This window comes from Gigantopelta aegis, chromosome 5 (assembly GCF_016097555.1).
Source record: "Gigantopelta aegis isolate Gae_Host chromosome 5, Gae_host_genome, whole genome shotgun sequence".
Taxonomy (NCBI): Eukaryota; Metazoa; Mollusca; class Gastropoda; order Neomphalida; family Peltospiridae; genus Gigantopelta; species Gigantopelta aegis.
In genome coordinates, this window is record NC_054703.1 from 37,256,075 (window position 1) to 37,269,515 (window position 13,441).

Below are 13,441 nucleotides of genomic sequence, written 5' to 3' on the forward strand. Positions count from 1 at the left end.
AAACAAAAATAATTTGATTTGTTCCTAAATGTACTTTATTCAACCATCTTCAATAACCACCATACTCCATTTATTAATATTTTGTAAAAATAATTGAATTATGGCAATGGTCCATAAATCAAAAACTAAAATAAAGGAGAGGGTTGACTTGGATATCACTCCATCACCACTGTAACCAATACCAGTTTTATTCCACATATATCTATCTATCTATCTATCTATCTATCTATCTATATATATATATACACACACACACACACACACACACATATTTAATAGAACTTCGGCATTTTCCGTCAACTTACGAAAACTGTCGGAAACGTTACCATATAAACGTCAACAACCGTTTGGCATGACGTCAACAATGCTTTGACCTTTTAATACCATTATTGATGTCAAATCGATACCAATTACCGGTACATTGTTCTGAATATAGTTTAAAATATGTGCATTAATCTAATACTATCTAATGATGATTGCCAAGTACAGGAATTTTGGCAGAATGGTGCCAGCTATTACACTACTTGCTTAAGTGTCGAGTGGATACAGGAATAGAGAGGTAAGTGTTTGCTTGATAGGTCTACCTTGTCAGGGGCGTGCGCAGGTATTTGAAAAATTGACCCCTTCTAGGGCTATTCTGAGGTGTTTTCTGCTGGCTAGCCGAGGGGGTGGGGGTTCGACCCCCAACCCCCCACCCCCACCCTGCGCACGCGCCTGCTTGTTTACCAGGGGCGGGACGTAGCCCAGTGGTACAGCGGTCGGTGTGGGATCGATCCCTTTCAGTGGGCCCATTGGGCTAATCTCAGTTCCAGCCAGTGCACCACGACTGGTATATCAAAGGCCTTGGTATATACTACCCTGTCTGTGGGATGGTGCATATAAAAGATCCCTTGCTGCTAATCGAAAAGGGTAGCCCAATATCTGTGTGGTCCTTAACCATATGTCTGACGCCATATAACCGTAAATAAAATGTGTTGAGTGTGTCGTTAAATAAAACATTTTTCTTTCTTTACTTTGTTTACCAGGATTATTAAAATCGAAGGTGGGGTCCCGGTGTGTAGGCATACCGATATATTATGATACAAAGGGTAAATAAAGCTAAAGTTTGTTTTGTTTAAGACTGTCAGGGCCGTAAATAGCGGGGGTTGGGGGGTGGGGGTGGGGTGGTGCGAACCGGGTAAAAATAATAGAAATAGTTATGAAATAGTTGTATATGTATGTAATACGTTTAAGTATATAACCTCTCAAAAAATGTCCGCAAAATGGTATTCAAGAGCCTCTACATTTTCAACATTTCCGGGGTGGGGGGGGGGGGGGGGGGGGGGGGGGAGGGAAGGGCATGCCCCGGACCATTGTGTCTTGTGCGTTCCATGCTCGTTCGTTCCAAGAATACATATGCTCCCCCCCCAAAAAAAAAAATAGAAGAAAAAACCCACAGAAAAAACAACAAAACAAAACAAAAACAAAACACCAAAAAAAAAAAAATAATAAAAAAAAAAAAAAAAAAAAAAAAAAAAAAAAAAAAAAATCCTAGTTACGGCCCCGATTGTGATATATTGTCTTTTGTCCTTTCTGTAATAACGTGCATAACAAGATCCCTTTCTGTTGTATTGGTAGGAGTAGCGGCTAAGCCTGTGTGGCTGAAATGGGTTTCTTCTCACTAACCGGCCTCGGTGGCGTCGTGGCAGGCCATCGGTCTACAGGCTGGTAGGTACTGGGTTCGGATCCCAGTCGAGGCATGGGATTTTTAATCCAGATACCGACTCCAAACCCTGAGTGAGTGCTCCGCAAGCCTCAATGGGTAGGTGTAAACCACTTGCACCGACCAGTGATCCATAACTGGTTCAACAAAGGCCATGGTTTGTGCTATCCTGCCTGTGGGAAGCGCAAATAAAAGATCCCTTGCTGCCTGTCGTAAAAAGAGTAGCCTATGTGGCGACAGCGGGTTTCCTCTGAAAATAGTGTCAGAATGACCATATGTTTGACGTCCAATAGCCGATGATAAGATAAAAAATCAATGTGCTCTAGTGACGTCGTTAAATAAAACAAACTTTTCTTCTCACTATTTCTTTTGTCCAAATATCAAAATAACCGTTATTAGACACCAAATAGCAATTCTTTTGACAAAAACAGAATCAGCATCGTCATCAAACAAACAGCATTTCTCTTGACAAAAACAGAATCAGCATTGTTATCAAACAAATAGCATTTCTCTTGACAAAAACAGAATCAGCATCGTCATCAAACAAACAGCATTTCTCTTGACAAAAACAGAATCAGCATCGTCATCAAACAAACAGCATTTCTCTTGACAAAAACAGAATCAGCATCGTCATCAAACAAACAGCATTTCTCTTGACAAAAACAGAATCAGCATCGTCATCAAACAAACAGCATTTCTCTTTGAAAAGGGGCGGGACGTAGCCCAGTGGTAAAGCGGTTGCTTTATGTGAGGTCGGTCTAGGTCTGGGCCCATTAAGCTATTTCTCGTTCCTGCCAGTGCACCACGACTGGTATATCAAAGGCCGTGGTATGTGCTATCATGTATGTAGGGTGGTGCATATATAAAAAAAAAAAAAAAGTTTTAAGACACAAAACTATTTCTCTTGACCAAATGTCAAATTAACCATAATGTTATACACCAAATATTATTTCTCTTGACCAAACATCGAAATGACCACAATGTTTGCTTGGGGGAGGGAGGGGATTAGACACCCGACAAACACCCCTTGCTGAGGGGGGAGGGGGGGGAGGGGGGTTCTCATCCCACTCCCATTCTAACCAGAGCCCCATTATTGGTACACCAAAGATCATGCTGTGCTATTCTGTGCACGAGAAAGTGCAATATATAAAACATGTCTTGCGGTTTTAGCTTTAGGAGTAGCCCAAAATTATTATGACAGCTGAATTTTTCTTCTTTCTATTGACCAAGTGTCAAAATAACCTTACATTAGATACCAAAATAGCCGCAGTTTAAAATGTGGCTATTTGCAAACTTCCAATGTTTCGACTGACCGCAGAGTTTGACAGTGTGCAAATAATTTAATAACAATGCATGCCACTCTTTGTTGATGCAGTGACAGACTTTTGACGTTGCACACTATAGGTAGTACTAAACCAAATAACATCCGGCTAGGTCAAAGTTCGAAGTGCACCTATAGTCTGTCCCATCATTCTATAAAACCGTGTTTTTTGTGGGGGTTTTGGTAAATAATTGTTTGGTTTGGCGTAAGACGATAAGTAAAAGTATTTTGGAAATAAAAAAAATAAAAATAAAAAAGAACCCCCAAAAATAAACTATTTGTATGTGCAATTTACAAATCAATCGACTTAAAATATAAATAACTTTTAGTAAATTTCATAGTATGAAAAAAAGCGTTCCCCGCGGGACGGACTATAAGTTTTGATTGACCACAAGTCCTGTTATTGGTGATACGTGTGACAGTGTTTGTTGAGATAAAATGTTGGTTCATCTGGCCAGTAAATTCCTGTAATTTAATTTGAACTAGTGTCAGTGTACCAACTATCATCGTGCATAAAACGTGCGGGGTCCTACTGAAAACAGCATGACAATTTTTGTGCTGAACTAAGGTAGCTACCCATTATGTCTGAAATGAGCAGCTTATACCCCTTTTTTTCTAATTTACTTTAAGGGTCAGGTGTGATAGTATTTGTGGTGTGTATGTCGAATGATACACTGCATGTGGAACCTTTAGCCACATATGTTGCTGGGTGAGAGGTGGGGTTGAGAGAGAGAGAGAGAGAGAGAGAGAGAGAGAGAGAGAGAGAGAGAGAGAGAGAGAGAGAGAGTAAAGTCGAGACGAACTTCAAATAATACAAACATTTATTCAATATAGATTATTTATAATAATAATAATAATATTTACCACAAGAAGACACTTGTTTGTAATATTAACATAAACTGTTCTCTCGTGCATACGTCGTTTTGCCATTCCTCGTTTGACACCAAATCTACCCATCCATATTCATTCACTTACATATGAATAATTAAATTTTAGCTTGTTTTCCTCTGTATATCCTGGGCACATATACAAGTATTCGAAAAACAAAGTTTAAAGAGATTATCCCGAGACTGCTGACATTGCAAGATGTGTCGTAGGCCTGAAAATATATATTGCTAGTCTGTGGTCAGCATGCATGTTGATTTAGACCCTGGGCGTAATTTTATTGTGTTTGTTCAGATTGACCAAGGTAGATACAACAATGCCATCTATATAAGAACTAATGTCGCCTCAATACTATTCGGATGCAGCAAGACATTTTCGTTCCAAATGTGATCATTCGGGGGGGGGCCAAAAACGAAATCATTAAAGTTGCCTTGCCTTTATGGAAAATGTGTAGGAAGGCAGTTAGGGTCCAAGGCAAATGAGGGGGCAAATGACCAACGAGAGGGACTAAGGTAGATGAGGGGGCAAATGACCAACGAGAGGGACCAAGGCAAATGAGGGGGCAAATGACCAACGCAGAGGGACTAAGGTAGATGAGGGGGCAAATGACCAACGAGAGGGACTAAGGTAGATGAGGGGGCAAATGACCAACGAGAGGGACTAAGGTAGATGAGGGGGCAAATGACCAACGAGAGGGACTAAGGTAGATGAGGGGGCAAATGACCAACGAGAGGGACCAAGGCAAATGAGGGGGCAAATGACCAACGAGAGGGACTAAGGTAGATGAGGGGGCAAATGACCAACGAGAGGGACTAAGGTAGATGAGGGGGCAAATGACCAACGAGAGGGACTAAGGTAGATGAGGGTATATATTTATTTTGATCTATTAGAACATATTTGTCAAATGAATTTGTATTTTATTAAACATTTTATTGCAAGGCAATTTATTTGCCTCTCTCCTAAAACATTCCTGGTGAGTGCTGGGGTAGGTGGTATGTGTAGAGGGGTGGGTGGTATGTGTAGAGGGGTGGGTGGTATGCGTACAGGGGTGGGTGGTATGCGTACAGGGGTGGGTGGTATGCGTACAGGGGTGGGTGGTATGCGTAGAGGGGTGGGTGGTATGCGTACAGGGGTGGGTGGTATGCGTACAGGGGTGGGTGGTATGCGTACAGGGGTGGGTGGTATGCGTACAGGGGTGGGTGGTATGCGTAGAGGGGTGGGTGGTATGCGTAGAGGGGTGGGTGGTATGCGTAGAGGGGTGGGTGGTATGTGTACAGGGGTGGGTGGTATGTGTACAGGGGTAGGTGGTATGCATAGAGGGGTGGGTGGTATGTGTAGAGGGGTAGGTGGTAGGTGTAGAGGGGTGGGTGGTAGGTGTAGAGGGGTGGGTGGTATGTGTAGAGGGGTGGGTGGTATGCGTAGAGGGGTGGGTGGTATGTGTAGAGGGGTAGGTGGTATGTGTAGAGGGGTGGGTGGTATGTGTAGAGGGGTGGGGTAGGGCGGACACAAGTGATTTCTGCCCAAGGTCAATATACCATAAAAATAACAAATCCTGTTGTCCAGCTTCTTCTCCCAGGATATTAGCTGTTTTTAAAACCTGGCTGGAGTACAAAAAACACTACTTTTTTTAAAACCTGGCCGGAGTACAAAAAACACTACTTTTGCATGGGCTGGAATTACCACCAAAAAAGTCTCCAATGTCAAAAAGTTACACGTTAGCAAACTACATGCTCTCCCCTGTCAACTTCAGTCACCGCTTCAAAGCTGTCTGCCATGAAATAATCACTTTCAAACAGTAGATGACTTGCATGGACATATTTCACTTCAAAGCTTTCTGCTATGAAATAATCACTTTCAAACAGCAGACGACTTGCACAGATATATTTCTGTATTTTGGTCAACCAAATATGAAGATAACTGTGATCTGAGGCCGGTTGGGTTCCCAAAACATATTTAGAAAGAAAAAAAAAATGTGTCTGTAAATTCAGCCCAAAATAAATATTATTTGTTCTTCTGCACCAGAACCAGACCCCGTGCTTATAAACCTTAAAGTCTAGACTTTAGTAAAGTCCAGACTTTAGCGGCATGGCAACGCCATTCAAATAGCATTACGTTAAAGTCTGGACTTTATTAAAGTGTAGACTTTAAGTTTTATAAGCACGGGCCCTGATCAATGTTGTGGGCTTGTGCTTGTAAACCTCTAAGAGTCCAAACTTAATCTCAAATGACATCACAGCATTGCCATGACGTGAAAGTCTCAGACTCTGAAGTCATAAGGATATGTGTCGAGTTCTAATGGTGGGTTTTCGTGAAATCCATCTTATTTAAAAGAAGCTTCCTTGGATAGTCCTGCATGTGCTATCATGTCTCGCAACCTGTTTGCCTTGATGTTTCGTCTTTTTTTAAGTCTGTCAAAAGAAAGGTCAATACATGAATGAATGAATGAATGAATGTTTAATAACACCCCAGCATGAAAAATATAGTCGGTGTCAAACTAAGGTAAAAGCGTAGATGATTAAGTGCAGACGAACATCAATATAAAAATTCAACAGTTAAGGTCTCACTACACAGATGTCATCAGCCACTGAAACCCATGTTAAATTGCCCAACTTCAAACGAAGACTGCCAATAGAACGGGTTCTCGCTGGCACTAACAACATACACCATTATTGCGAACATACCACGTTATATAAGCATTTATTTTCACTCCAAAATTGAGAACATTCCCGTCTCAGTGTTTTGCTATTTGACCGCATCTGGCTGTAGTACCGGTCTGAACAGGTGGTTCATTAACTGATTCACTTTGGCTGTCACTTACACTATACACTCATGTCCAAAAAGGTCAATGCACAATACTGCAAAATAACATGGGCAAAATACAGCCACAAGGCTTACCATTACACATACATATTGTTTTAATTCTTCACCATTTCCTAGAAGTGAATATGGGAACTATAACTTGTGTCACAAGTAGGAACTATAGTGGATGAATGAACTCTCACCCGGAAGTGATTTGTGTAGTGAGACCTAAATCAATATATGAAGAGTTCATTTTCAATATACAGTATGTGATATACACCATTTCCCTGTGTTAAAGGGGCATTCCTGAGTTTGCTGCAATTTTTAAGATGTTATTGACTAGTAGAGACCTTTTAACGATTGTAATTACATATCAAATATATTTATCTGCATAAAATATTAGTGGTTGTATAATAAACATGTGTCTGATCGTTTTAATATTTATACTAGGTTAAATTTATTTCATTTCCTAAAATATAATTTTTTCGTATGTACGAAATTATTTGATGACAAAATCCAGTTTGGGCTTCTTACAAATATTAACATGACCAGAAACAAAGTGAATATACATACACTGATAATCTAAACAAGAACAGATATTTAATACGAAAGTTTAATCGTAGAAATATTTTATTAGTCTGAAACATCTTACAATGCAGCAAACTCAGGAATGTCCCTTTAACAGTGGAGGTATACTGTTTTAAGTACAAAAATGCAATCTACGCCCATTAAAGAGGATCTTAAAACTACCTCAAGTGGTAATTAGGTGCCTTGTCATCTATTGTATTTTATTTTGGCCCAGGAACAGGATGTACATCAGTGATGTTTTGTTTAACGACATCACTAGAGCACATCTGGGATTGATCCCAATCAGTGGGCCCATTTGGCTATTTCTCACTCTAGCCAGTACTCCACAACTGGTGTAACAAAAGCCGTGGTATGTACTACCCTGTATGTGGGATGGTGCATATAAAAGATCCCTTGCTGCTAATCGAAAAGAGTAGCCCATGAAGTGGCGACAGTGGGTTTCCTCACTTAATATCTGTGGTCCTTAGCCATATGTCTGACGCCATATAACTGTAAATAAAATGTGCTGAGTGCATCGTTAAATAAAACATTTCCTTTCCTTTAAACATTTGGTAATTTTGACATATAGTCTTAGAGAGGAAACCTGCTAAAAATTTTTCATTATAGTAGCAAATGAGCTTTTATATGCATCATCCCACAGACAGGACAGCACATACCCAAAAAAGTTAAAAGTTTGTTTTGTTTAACTACACCACTTGAGCACGTTGATTAATTAATCATCGGCTATTGGATGTCAAAAAACATTGGGTAATTTTGACATATAGTCTTTGAGAGAAAACCAGATACATTTTTCCATTAGTAGCAAAGGATCTTTTATATGCACCATCCCACATACAGGACAGCACATACCATGGCCTTTCATATTCCAGTTCTGGTGCACCACCTGGAACGAAAAATAGCCCAATGGACCCACCGGTGGGGATTGATTCTAAACAGGGCTCGAAACGGCCTGTGGCCAGGTCGCCAAATGCGACCAATGTCCTGTTTGGGCGACTTAATTATTAAAAAATAGTGGTGTTAGTCGCCCAAATAATATTATCTTCTTTAGAGCTATAACATATGAACAACTATTAATATTTGTATTCCACATTAATCTTGCTCGTGGTTCGCTTACCATAATTTGCCAACATGTATTATTTTTTTTGGGCCACCATATGTTTTGGCGAGTTTCGAGCCCTGCTAAACGAACAGCACATCAGTCGAGTGCTTAACCACTGGGCTACGTCCCACCCCCTCAATTGCCTGAGATCAATGCGTCCCACCCCCTCAATTGCCTGAGATCAATGCATCCCACCCCCTCAATTGCCTGAGATCAATGCGTCCCACCCCCTCAAATGCCTGAGACTCATATTTTTAAGGCAAATATTTCTTTTCTGAAAAATGTTCTTAATATATACAATATGAAAAAAACGATAATAATGAAAAAGAATTAGACACCATTTTGGGTGGAGGGGGTGGAGCTTAAGTTCTCCACATATCATAGCTAGACCACATCTGAAGCCTTTTAAATACAACCCTTGCGGAAAGGTCTTGATATTTTTTCTGCTTTGTTTTCATGCTTTGCACATTTATTTATGAATCATCAGCTATTCAATGTCAAACATCTGGTAATTCTAATACTTAATCTCAAATATTTTCTTCTACAGCTACATGTAGCTAGCATCAAGGAATCCTTTTGTAACTAGTAAATCATCTGTCTATCCTTGTATGTTAATTACAGAAATAGAGGACTCGTCATGAGTATTTTTTAATATGGAAAATATCAACCGAGTCTATGTTAATCGGTATTTGTTGAGGCTCTGCCGAGACAAATACCGATTAACTAGACGAGGTTGGTATTTTACAAATTAAAAAACACGAGTAGCGAATTCTATTTATCCTATAACACTTCTAAAATAACATTTTAATTAATTGTTTAGTTAATCACAGTACTATAGTCGCCGCCATCGATAATATGACGTCATCACGATTAGCACAGATTAGTTTGACGTCACGCATTTTAAACAAATCTTTAAAAACGTTACGCTCAGGTACACGGGTCTTGTTGGCTTGTAAGCAAATGACCCATCTACAGCAACAAATTACCTAGAGACCGTGCAAATTTGCATACCATTATTAACCGGGTTAATAAAGTAAATTATCACATGGGTTTATGACATGGATATCATGGGTAAGTTATAGGATAAAGGTATTTATTACCCATGTGGTTAAAAATATATTGGTACATATCAAAGTGATACATCCCACTAGAATGCCAAGTGGGACGTGACACTTCGACGTCATCGATTGGCGCACTACAACCTAACAGAATTGCCAACCAAACAAGTGGAGTGATATAAATTTAATTAAGCTCGATTATGGGTAATAAATCAGATATTAAACTTGTTTCCATTTCGAATCATGTCCCTTGTGAAATAATGTTTATTGTCACTCGCTAAAGCTTGTGACAACTGAAAATCACTCGGGACATAAACTTGATACAAAATGGAAGCTCGTTTAATATCCTATATATGTAGTAGTGTTGGTATCAAGTACTCCTACTGGCACTAGCTAATGGGAATATCCCTATTTACACATTTGGTATGACTGTTGGACCCTTGTAGTGAGTGTTCATGGGTCAAATCCCTTCAGGGGAAGGTTGATTTTTCTGTTACATTTGGAGCCGACATAGGGAATGGGTGTGTTCTTAACACAAGAATACAATTATATAACCCAGTCAGGACCTATAACAGTTCAACTGCCCGTGTCTCACAGCTCCAGTACTGCATGGGTGTGTTTTTAACACAAGAATACAGTTATAACCCAGTAATAGTTTCAGGACATCACGTAGCTTCACTTTTGTGGGGTGGGGGGTGGGGGAAAAAGAGTATGTAGTAGTGTTGGTATCAACTGCTCCTACCGGCAGCAGCTAGTGGGAATAGCCCTATTAGCTCAGTTGGTAGAGCACTGCACTTTCGCACTGAGAGTCCATGGTTTGAATCCCCTCAGTGGAAGTTGATTTTTCTGTTACATACATACATGTATATATATATAGTCACCTGTAAAGTGTGAACACATTGACTGTTACACCAACAACAACTCCAACCATAACTAGTATCCACAACCAGTTCCCTGAAAGTAAAACACGCATAAAACCAAATAACTTCCGGCTGGGTCAGAGTTGGAGTCCAGTGATTGGTGATAAATGTGAGTGTGTTGGTTGTAAATAAAGTTAGTTTCATCTGAGCAAAATATGTATGCAATTATATTTCATCTAGTACCACTGTGTCAAGTAGGCTTTGTGCTTGAAACATGTATGGAGTACCTGCAAAAAACAAGTGTGTACTATAGTGTGGAACTAGGATAGTCATAGACGCTACCCGTTATCTCTGAAATGAGCACCTTCACCCATAATATTTTCTGATTTACTTTAAGGGTGATGGCTGGTAGTATTTACATCTGCAGTGTAAATGTCGATTGATATGATGCAGGTAGGAGTTTTAGCCACACAGGTTACTATGTTGTCATCTATGGGATTTAACAACACAGGGGCAGGAATGAACTATGAAGACAAAATAAGCGAGAAGTGTGAAGAAATCATGTTGGAAAAAATCAGAAAGTCTATTTCCTCATGGACAATCATTTGGGAGTAGTCTGTAAGAACAAGACGGTGGATACATTGACCATCTTTCCAAGTAAAGTTTGTTTTGTTTAACGACCCCACTAGAGCACACTGATTAATTAATCATTGGCTATTGGATTTCAAACATTTGGTAATTCTGACACTTGGTCATCAGAGGAAACCTGCTACATTTGACCTATAATGCAGCAAGAGATCTTTTATATGCACTTTCCTACAGACAGGATAGCACATACCACAGCCTTTGACCAGTTGTGGTGCACGGGTTAAAACGAGAAGAAAAAACAATTAGCTGAATGGATACACCGAGGTGGTTCAATCCTGCAATGCAAGCACCTTGAGCGAGCACTCAACCGACTGAGCTAAATCCTGTCCCCCCTTTCCAAGTAAAACAGGTAGATAAAATTCAATTATTAGCATCTTCATGGTGTCGCCTTTTTTAACTTACAGTTTTGAATTTGTTGCTATTTTAACAATATTTTACCTATGGGTTTAAAAGTGCAAAATTATATATCGGAACGATATCGAGACAAAACCTAGTCCTTTCTGGTTGGACTGGATCGAAGACTATTAAAGATAGAAAGATGGAAATAGTGGCCTATACATAAAGCAAAAAGCAGTCTCATTTTTTGCTATACCAAAAAATTGCAGGTGATTTTTCAAGAGACAGATGTATGTACGATCATTCCATTCCAATATTTATTTACATGCTTCTATACCACTAGAGTTTCGAGCATGTCTGTCCCGGGTCCGATCTCTAGATAGCCGGTGATCTGACCCCAGGACAGATGTGCAATCATCTCATCTTGTATTTAGCCAGTGATCTGACCCGGGACAGATGTGCGATCATCTCATCTTGTATTTAGCCAGTGATCTGACCCGGAACAGATGTGTGTTCATCTCATCTTGTATTTAGCCAGTGAAATGACCCGGGACAGATGTGCGATCATCTCATCTTGTATTTAGCCAGTGATCTGACCCAAGGACAGATGTGCGATCATCTCATCTTGTATTTAGCCAGTGATCTGACCCCGGGACAGATGTGCGATCATCTCATCTTGTATTTAGCCAGTGATCTGACCCCAGGACAGATGTGCGATCATCTCATCTTGTATTTAGCCAGTGATCTGACCCGGGACAGATGTGCGATCATCTCATCTTGTATTTAGCCAGTGATCTGACCCGGGACAGATGTGCGATCATCTCATCTTGTATTTAGCCAGTGATCTGACCCGGGACAGATGTGCGATCATCTCATCTTGTATTTAGCCAGTGATCTGACCCGGGACAGATGTGCGATCATCTCATCTTGTATTTAGCCAGTGATCTGACCCGGGACAGATGTGCGATCATCTCATCTTGTATTTAGCCAGTGATCTGACCCAAGGACAGATGTGCGATCATCTCATCTTGTATTTAGCCAGTGATCTGACCCCGGGACAGATGTGCGATCATCTCATCTTGTATTTAGCCAGTGATCTGACCCCGGGACAGATGTGCGATCATCTCATCTTGCATTTAGCCAGTGATCTGACCCCGGGACAGATGTGCGATCATCTCATCTTGTATTTAGCCAGTGATCTGACCCCGGACAGATGTACTATCATCTCATCTTGCATTTAGCCAGTGATCTGACCCGGGACAGATGTGCGATCACCTCATCTTGTATTCAGCCAGTGATCTGACCCAGGACAGATCTGCGATCACCTCATCTTGTATTCAGCCAGTGATCTGACCCCGGGACAGATGTACGATCATCTCATCTTGTATTTAGCCAGTGATCTGACCCGGGACAGATGTGCGATCATCTCATCTTGTATTTAGCCAGTGATCTGACCCGGGACAGATGTGCGATCATCTCATCTTGTATTTAGCCAGTGATCTGACCCCAGGACAGATGTGCGATCATCTCATCTTGTATTTAGCCAGTGATCTGAACCCAGGACGGATGTACGATCATCTCATCTTGCATTTAGCCAGTGATCTGACCCGGGACAGATGTACAATCATCTCATCTTGTATTTAGCCAGTGATCTGACACAGGACAGATGTACAATCATCTCATCTTGTATTTAGCCAGTGATCTAGCTGACACGGGACATATGTACGATCATCTCATCTTATATTTAGCCAGTGATCTGACCCGGGACAGATGTACGATCATCTCATCTTGTATTTAGCCAGTGATCTGACCCGGGACAGATGTACGATCACCTCATCTTGTATTTAGCTGAGGCTGAGCTTGTGATTCTGTTCAATTTTAATTTAATTTTTTAATATTCTAAAATGCATCTCATGCAGATCGAGGTACTAATTTTCAGTGAGCCATATTTACTTTACGTCCCATTTCGAACCCTGTCTTAGTTATCTCATAAAATGACTCTTTCAAAAATACAATACCTGATTTGCTTTGCTGCGACAATAACCCTTTCTCTTGGAGTACTAAAAAAAAAAAAAAAGTGTTTTAATATTAATATCATTTTATACATTTAATATACATACATATGCACATACATGTATTTTCTCC

At 40.3% G+C, this 13,441-nt stretch overlaps 1 protein-coding gene and 1 long non-coding RNA gene across 11 annotated transcripts in view; one reads left to right on the forward strand and one right to left on the reverse strand.

Moving 5' to 3' along the window:
- Positions 1–365: 365 nt before the first annotated feature.
- LOC121373721 overlaps positions 366–13,441 on the forward strand; it is a 38,853-nt gene continuing 25,777 nt past the window's right edge. Inside the window, exon 1 of the long non-coding RNA XR_005958117.1 lies at positions 366–559. This is a non-coding gene — a long non-coding RNA (uncharacterized LOC121373721). The remainder of the gene's footprint in view (positions 560–13,441) is intronic.
- Positions 5,286–13,441, reverse strand: part of LOC121373718 (coadhesin-like) — a 42,591-nt gene continuing 34,435 nt past the window's right edge. For 9 of the 10 annotated variants that reach the window (XM_041500463.1, XM_041500460.1, XM_041500459.1 and 6 more), the window contains 3 exons: positions 13,315–13,356; positions 10,334–10,406; positions 5,286–6,316 (listed from right to left, as the gene is read on the reverse strand). In XM_041500463.1, the coding sequence (XP_041356397.1) occupies positions 6,229–6,316; positions 10,334–10,406; positions 13,315–13,356 (203 nt within the window). In that variant the 3' untranslated portion in view covers positions 5,286–6,228. The remainder of the gene's footprint in view (positions 6,317–10,333; positions 10,407–13,314; positions 13,357–13,441) is intronic. The other variant, XR_005958116.1, reaches the window with a different exon arrangement.